Source organism: Barbus barbus (genome assembly GCF_936440315.1).
Source record: "Barbus barbus genome assembly, chromosome: 31".
Lineage (NCBI taxonomy): Eukaryota > Metazoa > Chordata > Actinopteri > Cypriniformes > Cyprinidae > Barbus > Barbus barbus.
The window spans coordinates 23,288,599-23,301,665 of record NC_136759.1 but is presented as its reverse complement, the minus strand read 5'-3'; the positions used below and the strand labels follow the sequence as shown (position 1 = coordinate 23,301,665).

At 36.1% G+C, this 13,067-nt stretch overlaps 1 protein-coding gene across 1 annotated transcript; it reads right to left on the bottom strand.

Moving 5' to 3' along the window:
- Window positions 1–649: 649 nt before the first annotated feature.
- Window positions 650–8,624, bottom strand: nek3 (NIMA related kinase 3). Its single transcript, XM_079388131.1, has 13 exons — window positions 8,229–8,624; window positions 8,047–8,140; window positions 7,866–7,963; window positions 7,529–7,612; window positions 6,805–6,872; window positions 6,613–6,699; window positions 6,468–6,522; window positions 5,911–6,111; window positions 4,728–4,836; window positions 4,462–4,632; window positions 3,835–3,969; window positions 2,068–2,149; window positions 650–1,975 (listed from the first exon to the last, which is right to left on the bottom strand). Exons 1-13 carry the CDS (start codon window positions 8,343–8,345, stop codon window positions 1,915–1,917), a joined length of 1,362 nt encoding a protein of 453 aa, XP_079244257.1. The 5' UTR covers window positions 8,346–8,624; the 3' UTR covers window positions 650–1,914.
- Between the last annotated feature and the right edge of the window lie 4,443 nt (window positions 8,625–13,067).

Sequence of the window (13,067 nt, the reverse complement as noted above, 5' to 3'; positions counted from 1 at the left end):
TGATACTCAGCTCTATATTTCTTCGTGACCCGATGAAACATACCAATTTTCAAAACTAACGGAATGTATAGTTGATATCAAAAAATGGATGACTAGCAATTTCTTATTGTTAAATTCTGAAACAAAACTGAGGTGTTAATTATCGGACCTAAAACCTCTGCATGTAATAACAGTGGCGTGCACAGGCCTCTGGAGGGGCAGGGGCGAAATGGCGTTACAAGGACACAATCACAGACCCGGGCTGGGTGATGGGTTTGGTCCCTCTCGGCTATAGGGGTGGGCGAAATGCCAAAAATATCATATCAAAATGTTTATTTTTTTTTTTTTAATATCACGATTCTTTATCATGTTGGTTTTTCTATTTTGCAAGTTGTTTGAGCATTACAGCCAAACTAATTTCCTTATTATAAAGACAGCCTTTTAAGGTAACAAAATATAAAAAAGGGTGGTCGATATTTAGGCCAAAGTGGGTGAAGATAAAAATTTTTGTCATTATTTTATCTTTGTTTTTAAAAACTGAGAACAAAGATACACATTACAAATACACACAATATAAAAATAAAATAAACACAAAAAAGCACAAAAAAATAAATTAATACAGGTTTGGGACAACATGTGAGCAAGTAAATAATGACAGAATTTTTTTTTTAGGGTGAAATATCCCTTTAATTACAGTCAGCATCATATTTACTACTATCCTTTTAAGACCTGCTCCCATCAAATACACAGGCACATCTGTTTCTCTCAGCTGTTTACTTTCATTTTAGACATAACCAACTGAGTCTATAAATAAACCTTGTGTGTTTTGACATTAGCACAAAAGATAACTTAGTTCACTAATCAGGCGCTATTTGACGGACTTTTTCATGCGTTTCAAATGAGTTTCTTTCTTCCTTTGAAAATAAAATCTGCTAGTTCACTTGCTTTGGTCTGGACCTACGGAGCCCCTAAGAGCTCATGGTGGTGGAAAGATTTCGGGGTGGGAGGAAAAAATATTTTTCAAATCTTTTGCGTTCCCTCGCAAAACTTTGCGTTCTCAAGCTTTGCGAGGGAACGCAAAAGTTTTGCGAGAGAACGCAAACATCTTTGCGAGGGAACGCAAAAGTTTTGCGAGAGAACGCAAAAGATTTGAAAAATATTTTTTCCTCCCACCCCGAAATCTTTCCACCACCATGAGCTCTTAGGGGCTCCGTAGGTCCAGACCAAAGCAAGTGAACTAGCAGACTTTATTTTCAATGGAAGAAAGAAACTCATTTGAGTTAAAAAAAAACTAAACAAAAACAAGAGTAAATGATGATATAATTTAATTTTGGGGTGAACTATCCCTATAATGGTAATAAAACAAAACAGAGAGAAAAATCACTCACTGCTCTTGACTGAAGAATTTCAATACATTTGTATTTCACACTTTTCATAACAAAGAAAGAAAGAAAAAAGAGAAATTATAATTTGCATGAATGAAATCTAGCCTTTTTAGGAGTCATGATTAGGCTAATTGTTTTATTTTGCTTTTGAAGTGAAATAAGACCCAGGCCTGTTCCTGACAGGTGTCACTATCTTATGAGCGCTGTTTTATCAGTATCACGCTTTCAAAATCAATCGCGTTCAACAAGGAGGAGGGGGGATGGAAAGTGGTGGGGCACAGTAACTCGTTTGGGGGGGCACGGCCCGCGAGTGCCCCCCCCTTGGCGCCGGCCCTGGATCACACATAAAGTGTCTTAGTCTTAATAATAAACTAAACCAGATCTCTTTTTTAATTAGGAATGTATTAATGTTATATGTAATGTTATAAGTGATATTAGAATCACTTTAGTGTTATATTTTCATAATTTATGATGAGAAATTAAAAAAAATTTAAAAACTTTGAATACACATAAAATGGTATGTACAACACATACAATGACTCAAGTTTCTCTAGCTCATCATTTCCTCCAGTTCATTTATCCAGTCATACGGACACTCCTCTTCAAAATCCCTGCAGTCAAGGAGAGTAATGTGAGGTTTATAGTAAACAATGGGCTTGGTGAAGATATAAGTACTAACAGAGGGAAAACGAGAGAAACTCACGTGTCTTCATCATCTGAGCGTGGCTCCAGTCTACTGTAGTCTGTGATCATCTCCTCAGGGCCGTCCACTTTGTCTCCATGCTCTGGGGTCAAAGCACATGATGACCAATAATCAGATTATGCACAAGCACTACATGTGTTACACATTTATTTTAAAGACAGCAGCATCAGAGCACATTACCAGCTAACATTTAAACATACAGATAGATAAATATAAAAAGAAATAGAAATAGATTAGCTATCCTTCATAAAAAATGTATGTTGCTTGCTTTGATATTTTGTAACTACTGCAGTGACATGTGGCTTAAATGTCTTTACTCCACATTGCTCTGCTGTGGTTGGTTATCAGTGTAAACATTCTTCAAATTTAGGTCAGTATGAGGAAAGAAAGTGACTCACAAAAAAACATTTTGGGATTTTACTGAGAAGTGTAGGTAGTGTTATATGACCACATGGCATGCATTCAAATTTAATGAACTTTAGTCTTCTCTGACGTCATATGTCAACGGATAATACTTATCTACTATATCAAACACCTTCAGAGAGTGACAAACCCCAGACTTCTAAAGGTTTGTCACGAAACCGGTTCGTGGTCTTTTGTCCAACTGCCACAAGAGGTCGCCTCTCCATCATATTGGCTCTCACAGCACACAGACTGTCATATATTACCCTGGACTGCATTTCCCAGCATTCATTGCACACAAGTACACACAGCTGTCTCAATCAAGAACCATCACACAATCACACACCCTACTTAAACCATGGACTTCCTCTTCCTCTCTGCCGAGTATTGTTCTGCGTATAACACTGCCCAAGTGTTAGCTGCCTTACTGAGCCATTCTGTGTTTATGTGTAGCTCCGAGTCTGGTTCTGCGTTTAGCACTCTTCAAGTGTTAGCTGCCTTACTGAGCCTTCTGTGTTCTCTAAGTCTAAGTTTAGTTTATCTTGTCTCGTTTCCTGTTTCCCGCCCTTGTATCGTGGATTTACCCTTGTCTCACCGTTTCGGACTCTGTGTTTACCTAATTTGGAATATTGCTCAGGTTATCAGACGACTACCCCTGTTCTCAAGCCCTCTGGATATTGTTCACCGATCGAGGACCCACGCATGCCCTAGGATTACTCTTGTGTCTTGCCTGTGCCATACCCATTTGCTGGTGTTTTGACCCTGTCTGCTACTTGACTATGTTTATTAATAAAGGCTTGCAAATGGATCCGCACATCTCACGTCTCGTTCACCCCGTTACAAGGTTAGTGTATGTATGTGTGGTAATGTGCGCTATAATATATTATGTAACTTCTTATCTGTGAAGTATACGGTAGTGCACCTCATACAGGAAATGACTTTGTAAAGGTGCGTATACACAGCGGAATTGCATGCTATTATTTATATTATGTCAAATGTAAATTGAAAAACTTTAAACATTGATAATAATTAGAAATATTTCTTACCAAATCAGCATAATATGAATGATTTCTCAAGCATCGAGTGACACTGAAGACTTGAGTGATGGCTGCTGAAATTCAGCTTTGCCATTAAGCAATGCAACAAATTTTAAATTATGTTATTTTATATGCCAATTTCCCAAAATAAGTGTCTAGTGGGAATTGGTTTACAATATGAAGTCATTTTTCACAGTAATATGATTGTGGAGTACAATCGTTGGAATAATTATGCTTGGTGTCTGTTTCTATGTAATTATTGTACTCAATTGTTAACTCTGCTGTTATTAATGTGAAAAACTCTGTGTCCTGATGTGTGCAGACTGACCATCTCTATGTAAAGTGTACGTCTCAAAGCCATAGCAGAGCTGCGCTTTGTCCAGAACACTCAGGAGTCTCTCAGGTGGATCTTTGTCCCATTGTTTCCTTACTCGTCTTTCCTGGGTCTCCATACACTCAGCCTCTATAACACAGCAAGAGAACGCAAAACTTGTTACAGTGTAATTATGCATTTAAGTATTGAGTACATTTACATTTATTCATTTAGCTGACGCTTTTATCCAAAGCGACTTACAATTGCTATATATGTCAGAGGTCGCACGCCTCTGGAGCAACTAGGGGTTAAGTGTCTTGCTCAGGGACACATTGGTGTCTCACAGTGGATTCGAACCCGGGTCTCTCACACCAAAGGCATGTGTCTTATCCACTGCGCCATCACCACATTAATGTAATATTAATTAACAACATGTACTCCTTACTATAGGGGTAGGGTTAGAATCAGGGTTTGGTTTAGGGTCGTTGCATGTAATTATGCATAATTTACTGTTAATACTATAGTAATTACATGTAACATATTTAACAAGGACACCGTAAAATAAAGTGCTACCCAAACAACTACCAAGATATATATCCAATGAACAGGGTAATACCAATCAATGTATCAGTGGTGCAGTACCTGAAATGCGATCAGTCCATTCTGCATTTTCCATGCTACCAGTGGAAATGATGTCCGCATTTCTTAGGACCCCCAGCACGGTATTACAAGTTCCGACTGCCCACCTCTTACGAGAAGCTGGGTCATCAATGCAGTTGTTTTCCAAAGTGGACTGTTCTACTTGCATAGTTCCTGATCACAAATAAATAAATTACTTAATCAGGGTGATTCACTACAGGTTTTACCTAAAATTGGGAATTAATGTGTAGCAGATCTGAACTAGTGACCTTCGGTGGTAGTTGTGATCACTAAACTCTTCTGTCCTAAAAACATGGCCACTTTTTCTCCTTCCTCTCTCCTCCAGTGTTGTGTTCGTTCTTGCACCAGTTCCTTATTCTGTCCAGCAAAACAGAGAGAAATAAAGAGCTACCGTAATATAATTTTCAAACTAATTTAAGAGTCAGCAACAAATGTGACCCTAGACGGCAAAACCAGTCTTAAGTCGCTGGGGTATATTTGTAGCAATAGCCAAAAATACACTGTATGGGTCAAAATTATTTTTTTCTTTTATGCCAAAAATCATTAGGATATTAAGTAAAGATCATGTTCCATGAAGATATCTTATAAATTTCCTACTGTAAATATATCAAAAGTTACATTTTTGATTAGTAATCTGCATTGCTAAGACCTTCATTTGGACAACTTTTAAGGCGATTTTCTCAATATTTAGATGTTTTTTTTTGCACCCTCAGATTCCAGATTTTCAAATAGTTGTACCTCGGCCAAATATTGTCCCATCGTAACAAACCATACATCAATGGGAAGCTTATTTATTCCGCTTTCAGATGATGTATAAATCTCAATTTTGAAAAAATTACCCTTATGACTGGTTTTGTGGTCCAGGGTCACAAATAAGAGTGTCCACGATAAAAATCTAACCACATGCGCCACACAGTTTAACCACTAGTTCTTAGAAATATACTCTTTGTATATTTTGCAAATATATTTTCTAGGTAATTTTTACAACTATCTTGAATTGCCAGTTCTTAAATATCATCAGTTTTTTGGGGGAGTTGCAACACATGCCATTTTTCCTTAATTAACTTTGCCTTGTCAATATGCCAAATGATCTGACATTTTAAAAGACTTATTGACCTTGACACACAGTCATGGCAATCCTCTTGATGATTTCCTATTTTATATTATTTTCCCCTGCATATTTCTGCCTTTTGGCTGCACTACATGACATTGATTTTATGTTAAATATTACTTAGCAGTGCAGTATTTTTTTTTTTATAATTATATAAGTAATAAAAATTATACAAATATATAATATTTTTTTTCAAATAATCTGAATAATTCTGATTTAATGATCCTAACCATGATCCTCCTGCATCACTCCATCAAATATTGATGTGGCTGGTTAAGTATATGTGTTTTTAAAATAATTTAATTGAAGAGCTGATGTACCTCTGGCACCAGGTGTTTATGCAGAAGTCGAGACACACGGTGAGAGCTGAGGATTGTGTGTACAGAGGGTCTGTCTCTCGGGTTAGTCTTGAACATGTTTTTGATGAGGTAATGCAGCTCATAGGAGAAGTGACTGGGTAAAGGTGCATACGCCCCACGACACACCTTCAAGATCAGACTTTTCCAGCTACAAGACTTAAACTAATGAAGGGAAGGTTGGCAGTAAAAGAAGACAGGAAAAAGTAAGGACAAGTGTCATTAACATCCAAAACATAGTAACAGCAGTGCAACTCAAAGGCTGATGATACACGGGGCAAGGTTTTGAGCAATGTTGCCATCAACAGGCAACCAGATGAAACACAGGGCCAATCTACAGTATCCAGATAGAAATTTGTTACCCATTCTCAATGGGAAAGTGCCCAAGCAACAGTGCTCAAAAAAGCTGCCAAGAAAAATTGCTCAATAAGTTGCCCCATGTATCATTAGCTCAACATTTTACATTGTTTGATTTAAAAGCCATTGTTACTATACAATTTATGATGTTAAGAGGAAAATACCGGGTGTTGGAGTGTGCAAAGTTCATACAAGACACAGCCAAGAGACCAGACGTCACTGTAATATACATGCATATCAGTACAAATGTAACCTGAAATGTAAAGCTGATTTCTGAGGGAATTGCTGTAATATCATTAAAAACTGTACCTTTTATTATTGTAAGGTTTGTTGTCCCATATTTCTGGAGACACATAATATGGAGTACCCACATAGGTCTGAGCGTATGCTTTTGCACTTACAGAAATACATATAAAATTACTCAAATGATTATATTTGTGCACAGAATTTTAAACACCAAAATGAAATTACAAAAAATATTGGGAAAAAATAGCTGAATACCTGTTTAGAGAACATGCCGAACCAAAATCCCCCAACTTCACAGTTCCACTGTCTGTCAAGAAAATATTCTGTAATGAAAATGAAAAGGAACCCAGCACTGATTTTATGCATGAAATAAAATCTTTCATTAATTCACAAGAAGTTCCAGGATGGTGCTTCTACTTGAATGACAACTTTCTACTTTGATGGCAATCAAATAGTGATGGTATGGTGAAGTGATAACACTGGCCTAACCAAAACCAAACACAGTAACTATACATTTTGAGAGCAAAGATACCAGATATGTTCAGATACCAGGACAGTTGCATCACACTTAAGTTTTTATTTTATGCCCTAAAAATGAATTAAATAATAACAATTAGAAATTAAATACATGCTTATCATAGAAGAGTTGAAAAGTAATTTTAATGTATTTTATTGTGATAATAGAATAAAAAATGGGTGCCACGTCATTGATCCTTCATACATTTCTTTTTTATCTAATGAATAAATCATTTGTTAATCACAATTTCCTCCTGAATCCCTTCATCAAACATTGATGTGGTTGGTATAGTTACAGTACTGCGTTTTGCCTTTGTAGGCCAGAATAACTGGGCTGAAAAATGTATGTGCAAGCAAATAACTTCGGGCCTCCCTTCTTACTACTCCATTTTCCCCCTGCAACATAAATAATACATCTTTTTAAAATAAGGAAAAAAAAGTCACCAAACACAATAACAAGTACCTTTGATTTTAAATCCCTGTGAAGTACTCTCTTTTCGTGAATGTGTTTGGTGCCTTGACATATCTGTGCAAACCACTTCAGGATCTACAACAAAGAGATGACAACAGCGTATAAACTGCATAAAAATAACCAAACATAGTAACTCCGTATTCTTGATATCCCAAACTTACTATCAAGTTTATGTTAGTACTCATTACAAAAACAAGACATATATTAACGACTGCACCAGAGAGGTTCTTGTGTTTTGTGATACACAATATAGTATTTAAAAAAAATTATAAACCTGTTTAATTAAAAAAATAATAATTTGAGAACAGGACCGTCATCTTTGTCATACCATGTCCTCAGTGAACAGAACATTTTTTTGTTGCCGTATCCTTTGAAGAAGATCTCCACCACTGCAGAACTCCATTACAATGTACAGATGACCATCAGCTGAAAAGAGAGGGTCCATTGTTTTTGACTTTTGAGCTTATGAAATTTGTGTCATTTACAGCATATAAAACACCCTGACAAACCTTCAAATGAGTCTTTGAATGCCACAATGTTTGGATGCTTCATTTTGGACAGAAGCACAGCTTCTCTTCTGCTGTTTCTTATCCCAGAATCAGCCTATGAATCAGTACAGGAACTCTTTCATGCATTTTACAAGTATGATCAATAAAAACTGTAATCTTTTTAAATTCTGAGCTTTCATTACCTTTGGCAGTCGTATTTCCTTCATAACATAATTTTGCTCTTCGTTTATTGGGTGAACCAAAAGAGCTCGACCGAAAGACCCTTGACCAATGACTTTCACTAATGAATATTGATCCATAATAGCAACTTCAGACAGAATAAATGCTTAAAGCTGTTTTTCTTCTTCTTTCTTAAGGTATCACTACAAAACGAATTATATGTTTATTATTCACCTGTTCGAAATTTATACAGAACACCAGACAACTAAAAGGCAATATATGTATGTATTTAAATAGTTTAAATATAGTATAAATAGTTTTAGCCAGTGCAAAACTAGATTAAGGATGTATTTGCTCGGGACAGAAGAGTGGCCGCGCAAGTATCCTACCACCATTTGTTTGTTTCAGATGGAAGCAATAGTATCACTTCCGTATTGTTACATGACGTGGTGATGACGCTTTTGACCCGTGTTGCGTGGACCGCACTGCCTTTGAATGCGAGAAAAATATAACATCAGGTGCAATACTATACTTATAAATATTAAATAAATAATTTGGGTATTAATAAAGGTCTCTCAGTATTGTGTAACTAGCCATCTCGATAGGTCTAAGTAATAATTTTAAATTTTAATGAGTTTTTAAAAAACTCATTAAAACCAAGTTTTTAAAATATTGTCCATACAGCTGCTCAAATAGCGTGATACCCGCTTCTTTTCTCAGCGCTGGTCGGAATGGGCCAATTAGATCTCTATGATTATTTATAAGAATTAAAAAGAAAAATCGTTTAGAGAGATCGCTGTTTCAGATTCATATTCTATTCATATGTTTAAATAACCGGTGTATTTCAACGCATACGCATTTTATAGTGTACAGAATTATTATTATTTATTTTTTATTTTTTTTAAAGCAGCTCAATGGATGATTCTGTTTCTAAAGCGCAAAACTCAATCTGGAGGTACACAATGGTTCTGTCATGGCTGTGCTCACGTTTAGCCACTAGATGGCAGGAAAAGTATATAGTAAATGTTTGATATATATATATATTTATATATATATATATAACCTTTATTTAACTAGGAAAGTCACATTGAGGTTAAAACCTCTTTTACAAGTGAGACCTAGTCAAGACAGGGTCAGATAGAAGGATTAAACAAATAACAAACCACAAACAAAACCAACATCATCAATCAATACAACAAAGAATACAGTAGCATAAGCATTTAGGTATTACCTAATACCCTGTATAATACTGTTCACAAAAACAACATTAATAAGATCATGTTGACAATGAATTTAAGTGGAAGTAGAATTATCAAAACATCTACACTTAGCAATGACCAATTCTTTTATTCTATGTTTAAAATCATTTAAAGAGATGAGGGATTGTAGTTTAAGTTTAGTCTGCACATCATTCCAGGACCAGGGACCATAATAGACCAGACTTAGCTTTCCAGCCTCTGTTCTAATAGCCGGCACTTTAATCTGTAACCATTTTTGTGACCTGAGATTATAGGAATTTTGAAATGATAAAAATTTCCTATATAGATATTTTGGAAGTTTTCCTAAAATAACTTTATAAATTAAAATATACCAATGTTCAAGCCTGCGCAAATGCAGAGATGACAATCCTACCAAACTGTAAAGTAAACAATGATGTGTCCTAAAACTAGAGTTTGTGATATATCTGAGAGCAGAGTGATAAAGGGGGTCAAGTTTGGACAAGGTGGACAGAGAGGCAAATCTGTAAATAGTATCCCCATAATCAATCTGTGACAGAAAAAGGCTAACAACTAAACGTTTTCTTGAAACCAAAGAAAAACAGGACTTTAGTCTATACAGAAAACCCAATTTGAATTTTAATTTCTTTACAAGGAAACCAACATGATATTTAAAATTTAGGTTTTTATCCATCCAAAAACCCAAATATTTGTAATTATCTACAGACTGGATACAAATTCCATCTAGTGACGATGGAGAAGGATGATAGTTTTGTTCGCCCATTTTGAAAAAACCATAACTTTAGTTTTATGTGGGTTTAGCAACAGCTTCAAATCTAATAGGGCATATTGCAGGATATTGAAATCTGCCTGCAGATTTGAAAAAGCTAATTTAGCTGTGGGGGCACACGAATACAGAATTGTATCATCTGCATAGAGGTGATATTTACAAAAATTAAAATTATCACAAACATTGTTAATATAAACTAGGAAAAGCAAAGGACCCAAAACAGAACCCTGTGGAACACCCTTAGTTACAAGGACTGGATTTGACAGGTCATTGCCATATTTGACCATTTGTGAACGATTGGGCAAATAGCTATGAAACCATTTGACCGCGTTACATCCAATACCAGCTCTCAGCAGGGTATTAACCAATAATGAATGGTCCACAGTATCAAACGCCTTTGTGAGGTCTATGAACAGAGAAACACAGCTAAGTTTACTATCCATAGCCTCTTTGATATCATCCATGACTTTTAAAGTGGCGGATATTGTACTATGCCCCGACCGGAACCCAGATTGCATTTCATTTAAAATATTATGTGAGTGTAAGTATGATTTAAGTTGAGTAGCAACTAAAGATTCCAATATTTTAGAAAGAACAGGAAGATTAGAGATGGGTCGAAAATTATTCATATCAAATCGATCACCAGATTTGAACAGGGGAGTAATGTAGGCTTGCTTCCAGATTGTTGGGATCTGATATAAGCAGTCCTTGCAGTTGTTGGGGCTCTCCTATCCTGAAGCGTGTTATACGTAATAGAGAGCATGTGCTTAGTGTCTGAAAAAGTGAATTTTATCTGCATACTTCTAATCAAGTCTTTGCATTTTGACAGAAATCGCCATACCAAACTGACTGCAGCTCTTTTTTAGTCTAGAATCTGATGAAGCATAATCCTGGGCTCTTTTGACACCAGACATTTGATAATTTCTTGTCAACAAATCAGAATTACTCATGGTTGTACCAGTGGAAATGGCCAAAATTCACTGGGGGGACTCTAGATTGGAATGGGTTTGGGGGTTGGGGGTAATAATGGTAATTTTAGATGACCTTTCGGATGTATTTAATTAGCCTATAAAACTCTTTATAATCTGTAATAACATTAAATGTTTTTCATATTTTCTCTAAACCTTCTTGGATATGAAGACAGGCACCTGCAGTTATTAAAGATACGTTTTGTGTGAATTTGCACATCTTATAATGTAAGCATTATTAATGACACGTTGTGTTTAAAAAAAATAAAAAATAAAAAATTAGTGAAATGAAAGAATTATTTAATAAAAAATGAGGATAATTAGTAATAGTCTCTCGTTGGCCTGATTAGCTAAGCCCTCAAAACACTTCAGTGTTTAATGGTACAGTATTGCATGTTTTGCAGATTATATTTAATAGTTTACAATTTGCATAAATGTTTGCAGTTTGTTTTTAAAAGGTAACATTGCATTCTTAAGGAATCTATACACTTACATTTCTTTTCATGAACACTTGTGCTCCGACAAAAAAAAAAAAAAAAAAAATTAAGTAAACCTCTGGTCAATGACAGAAATTAACCTTCCCATTATAAGGTGATATTTGACTCCTAAGTTTTATTATTTGTTTATTTATTAAATAGTTGTAATGCCATTTTTCTAACTTTATTAAATGTCATATTTTGTGTCAGGTGTGGGTGAAGGGATAGAGCGAGGACTCAATTGCTGCAGGAAATAGGGCTTTATTAATTATAAAATGAACAAACAAAAACTACCCCGTAGGGGAAAACACACTGGCAAGGCAGGACAAGGCAAGGCAGGACAGGACAGGACAGGACAGGACAGGACAGGACAGGACAGGACAGGACAGGACTTCACAAGGGTAAGGCCGATGACAAACCGGCACAGGACTGCAAACACAAGGAGATTATAAGGGGAGCAAATGAGGAGGGTAATGAGGTAACAGGTGGGGCAAATTAACCAATAATCAGGAAACAAGGTGGGTGGAGTCAAGACAATTGACATGAGAGCACATGGCAGATAGAACTAAACAAGACCAGCCATGTGCTCAAACAAAACAAAAACACAAGCACATGGCCAGCAAAACAAATCACTAGCCATGTGCAAAACAGGACACGAACACGCATCTAATGAGAAGACTCATAAGCCGCGTGTTCACAAAAAACAAACATGAAAGCACGCAGCCAGTGAAAAAACACCAGCTGCATGCAACACGGAGCAAAACAAAACGAGAAAAAGCACGCGAAACAGAACCGCGTGCCGAACAAAACACACACACACACACACACAGAGGACAGAGGGGCGCACGGTCCGAACCCCGACACGAAACCAGAACAGAGTCTGAACAAGACAGGAGTGCCGGGATCCGAACACCACGCCCCAACATGAAACAGAGCACGCAGACAAGAGAGCGCGCAGCTCGAGCACACTCGAACTAGACTAGACCGAAGTGACAGAACCCTGACAATTTTGTGCCAAAAATTTAGATTGCTAAACTTTTATCAAAAAATTTAATTAAACAATAAATTTAATTAAAATAATAAGCCACAATCAGGAAGAATAAGTTATCAGTCAAATGAAGTCAGCATCAACAATTCATCTTTTTATGGCACAGAACAGCACAAATGTGGCGTTAAGAAATATTTAGGCTATAGCATTTTCAACAAGACTCAGAGGTGGTATTAATGCATTTCATAATAACAATGTTATGAGGATAATGTTTTAAATATAAAGTTTTGAATATAGAAATATTAAACGATTTAAATTACTCAATTTATACTTTAAAAATAAATCTGAAACCGCCAGTAGGTGGCAGAAAGTCACTGTCTTTTTCACTGAATCATTCATTCAATCGATTCGTTCAAACAGCTG

Coding starts and splice junctions, on each gene's coding strand:
- nek3 (XM_079388131.1), bottom strand. CDS start 8,345: ATGGATCAATATTCATTAGTGAAAGTCATTGGTCAAGGGTCTTTCGGT. Junction 2,150..3,834: donor GTACACTTTACATAGAGATG/GTCAGTCTGCAC, acceptor CTTTGACCCCAG/AGCATGGAGACAAAGTGGAC. Junction 1,976..2,067: donor CGCTCAGATGATGAAGACAC/GTGAGTTTCTCT, acceptor CCTTGACTGCAG/GGATTTTGAAGAGGAGTGTC.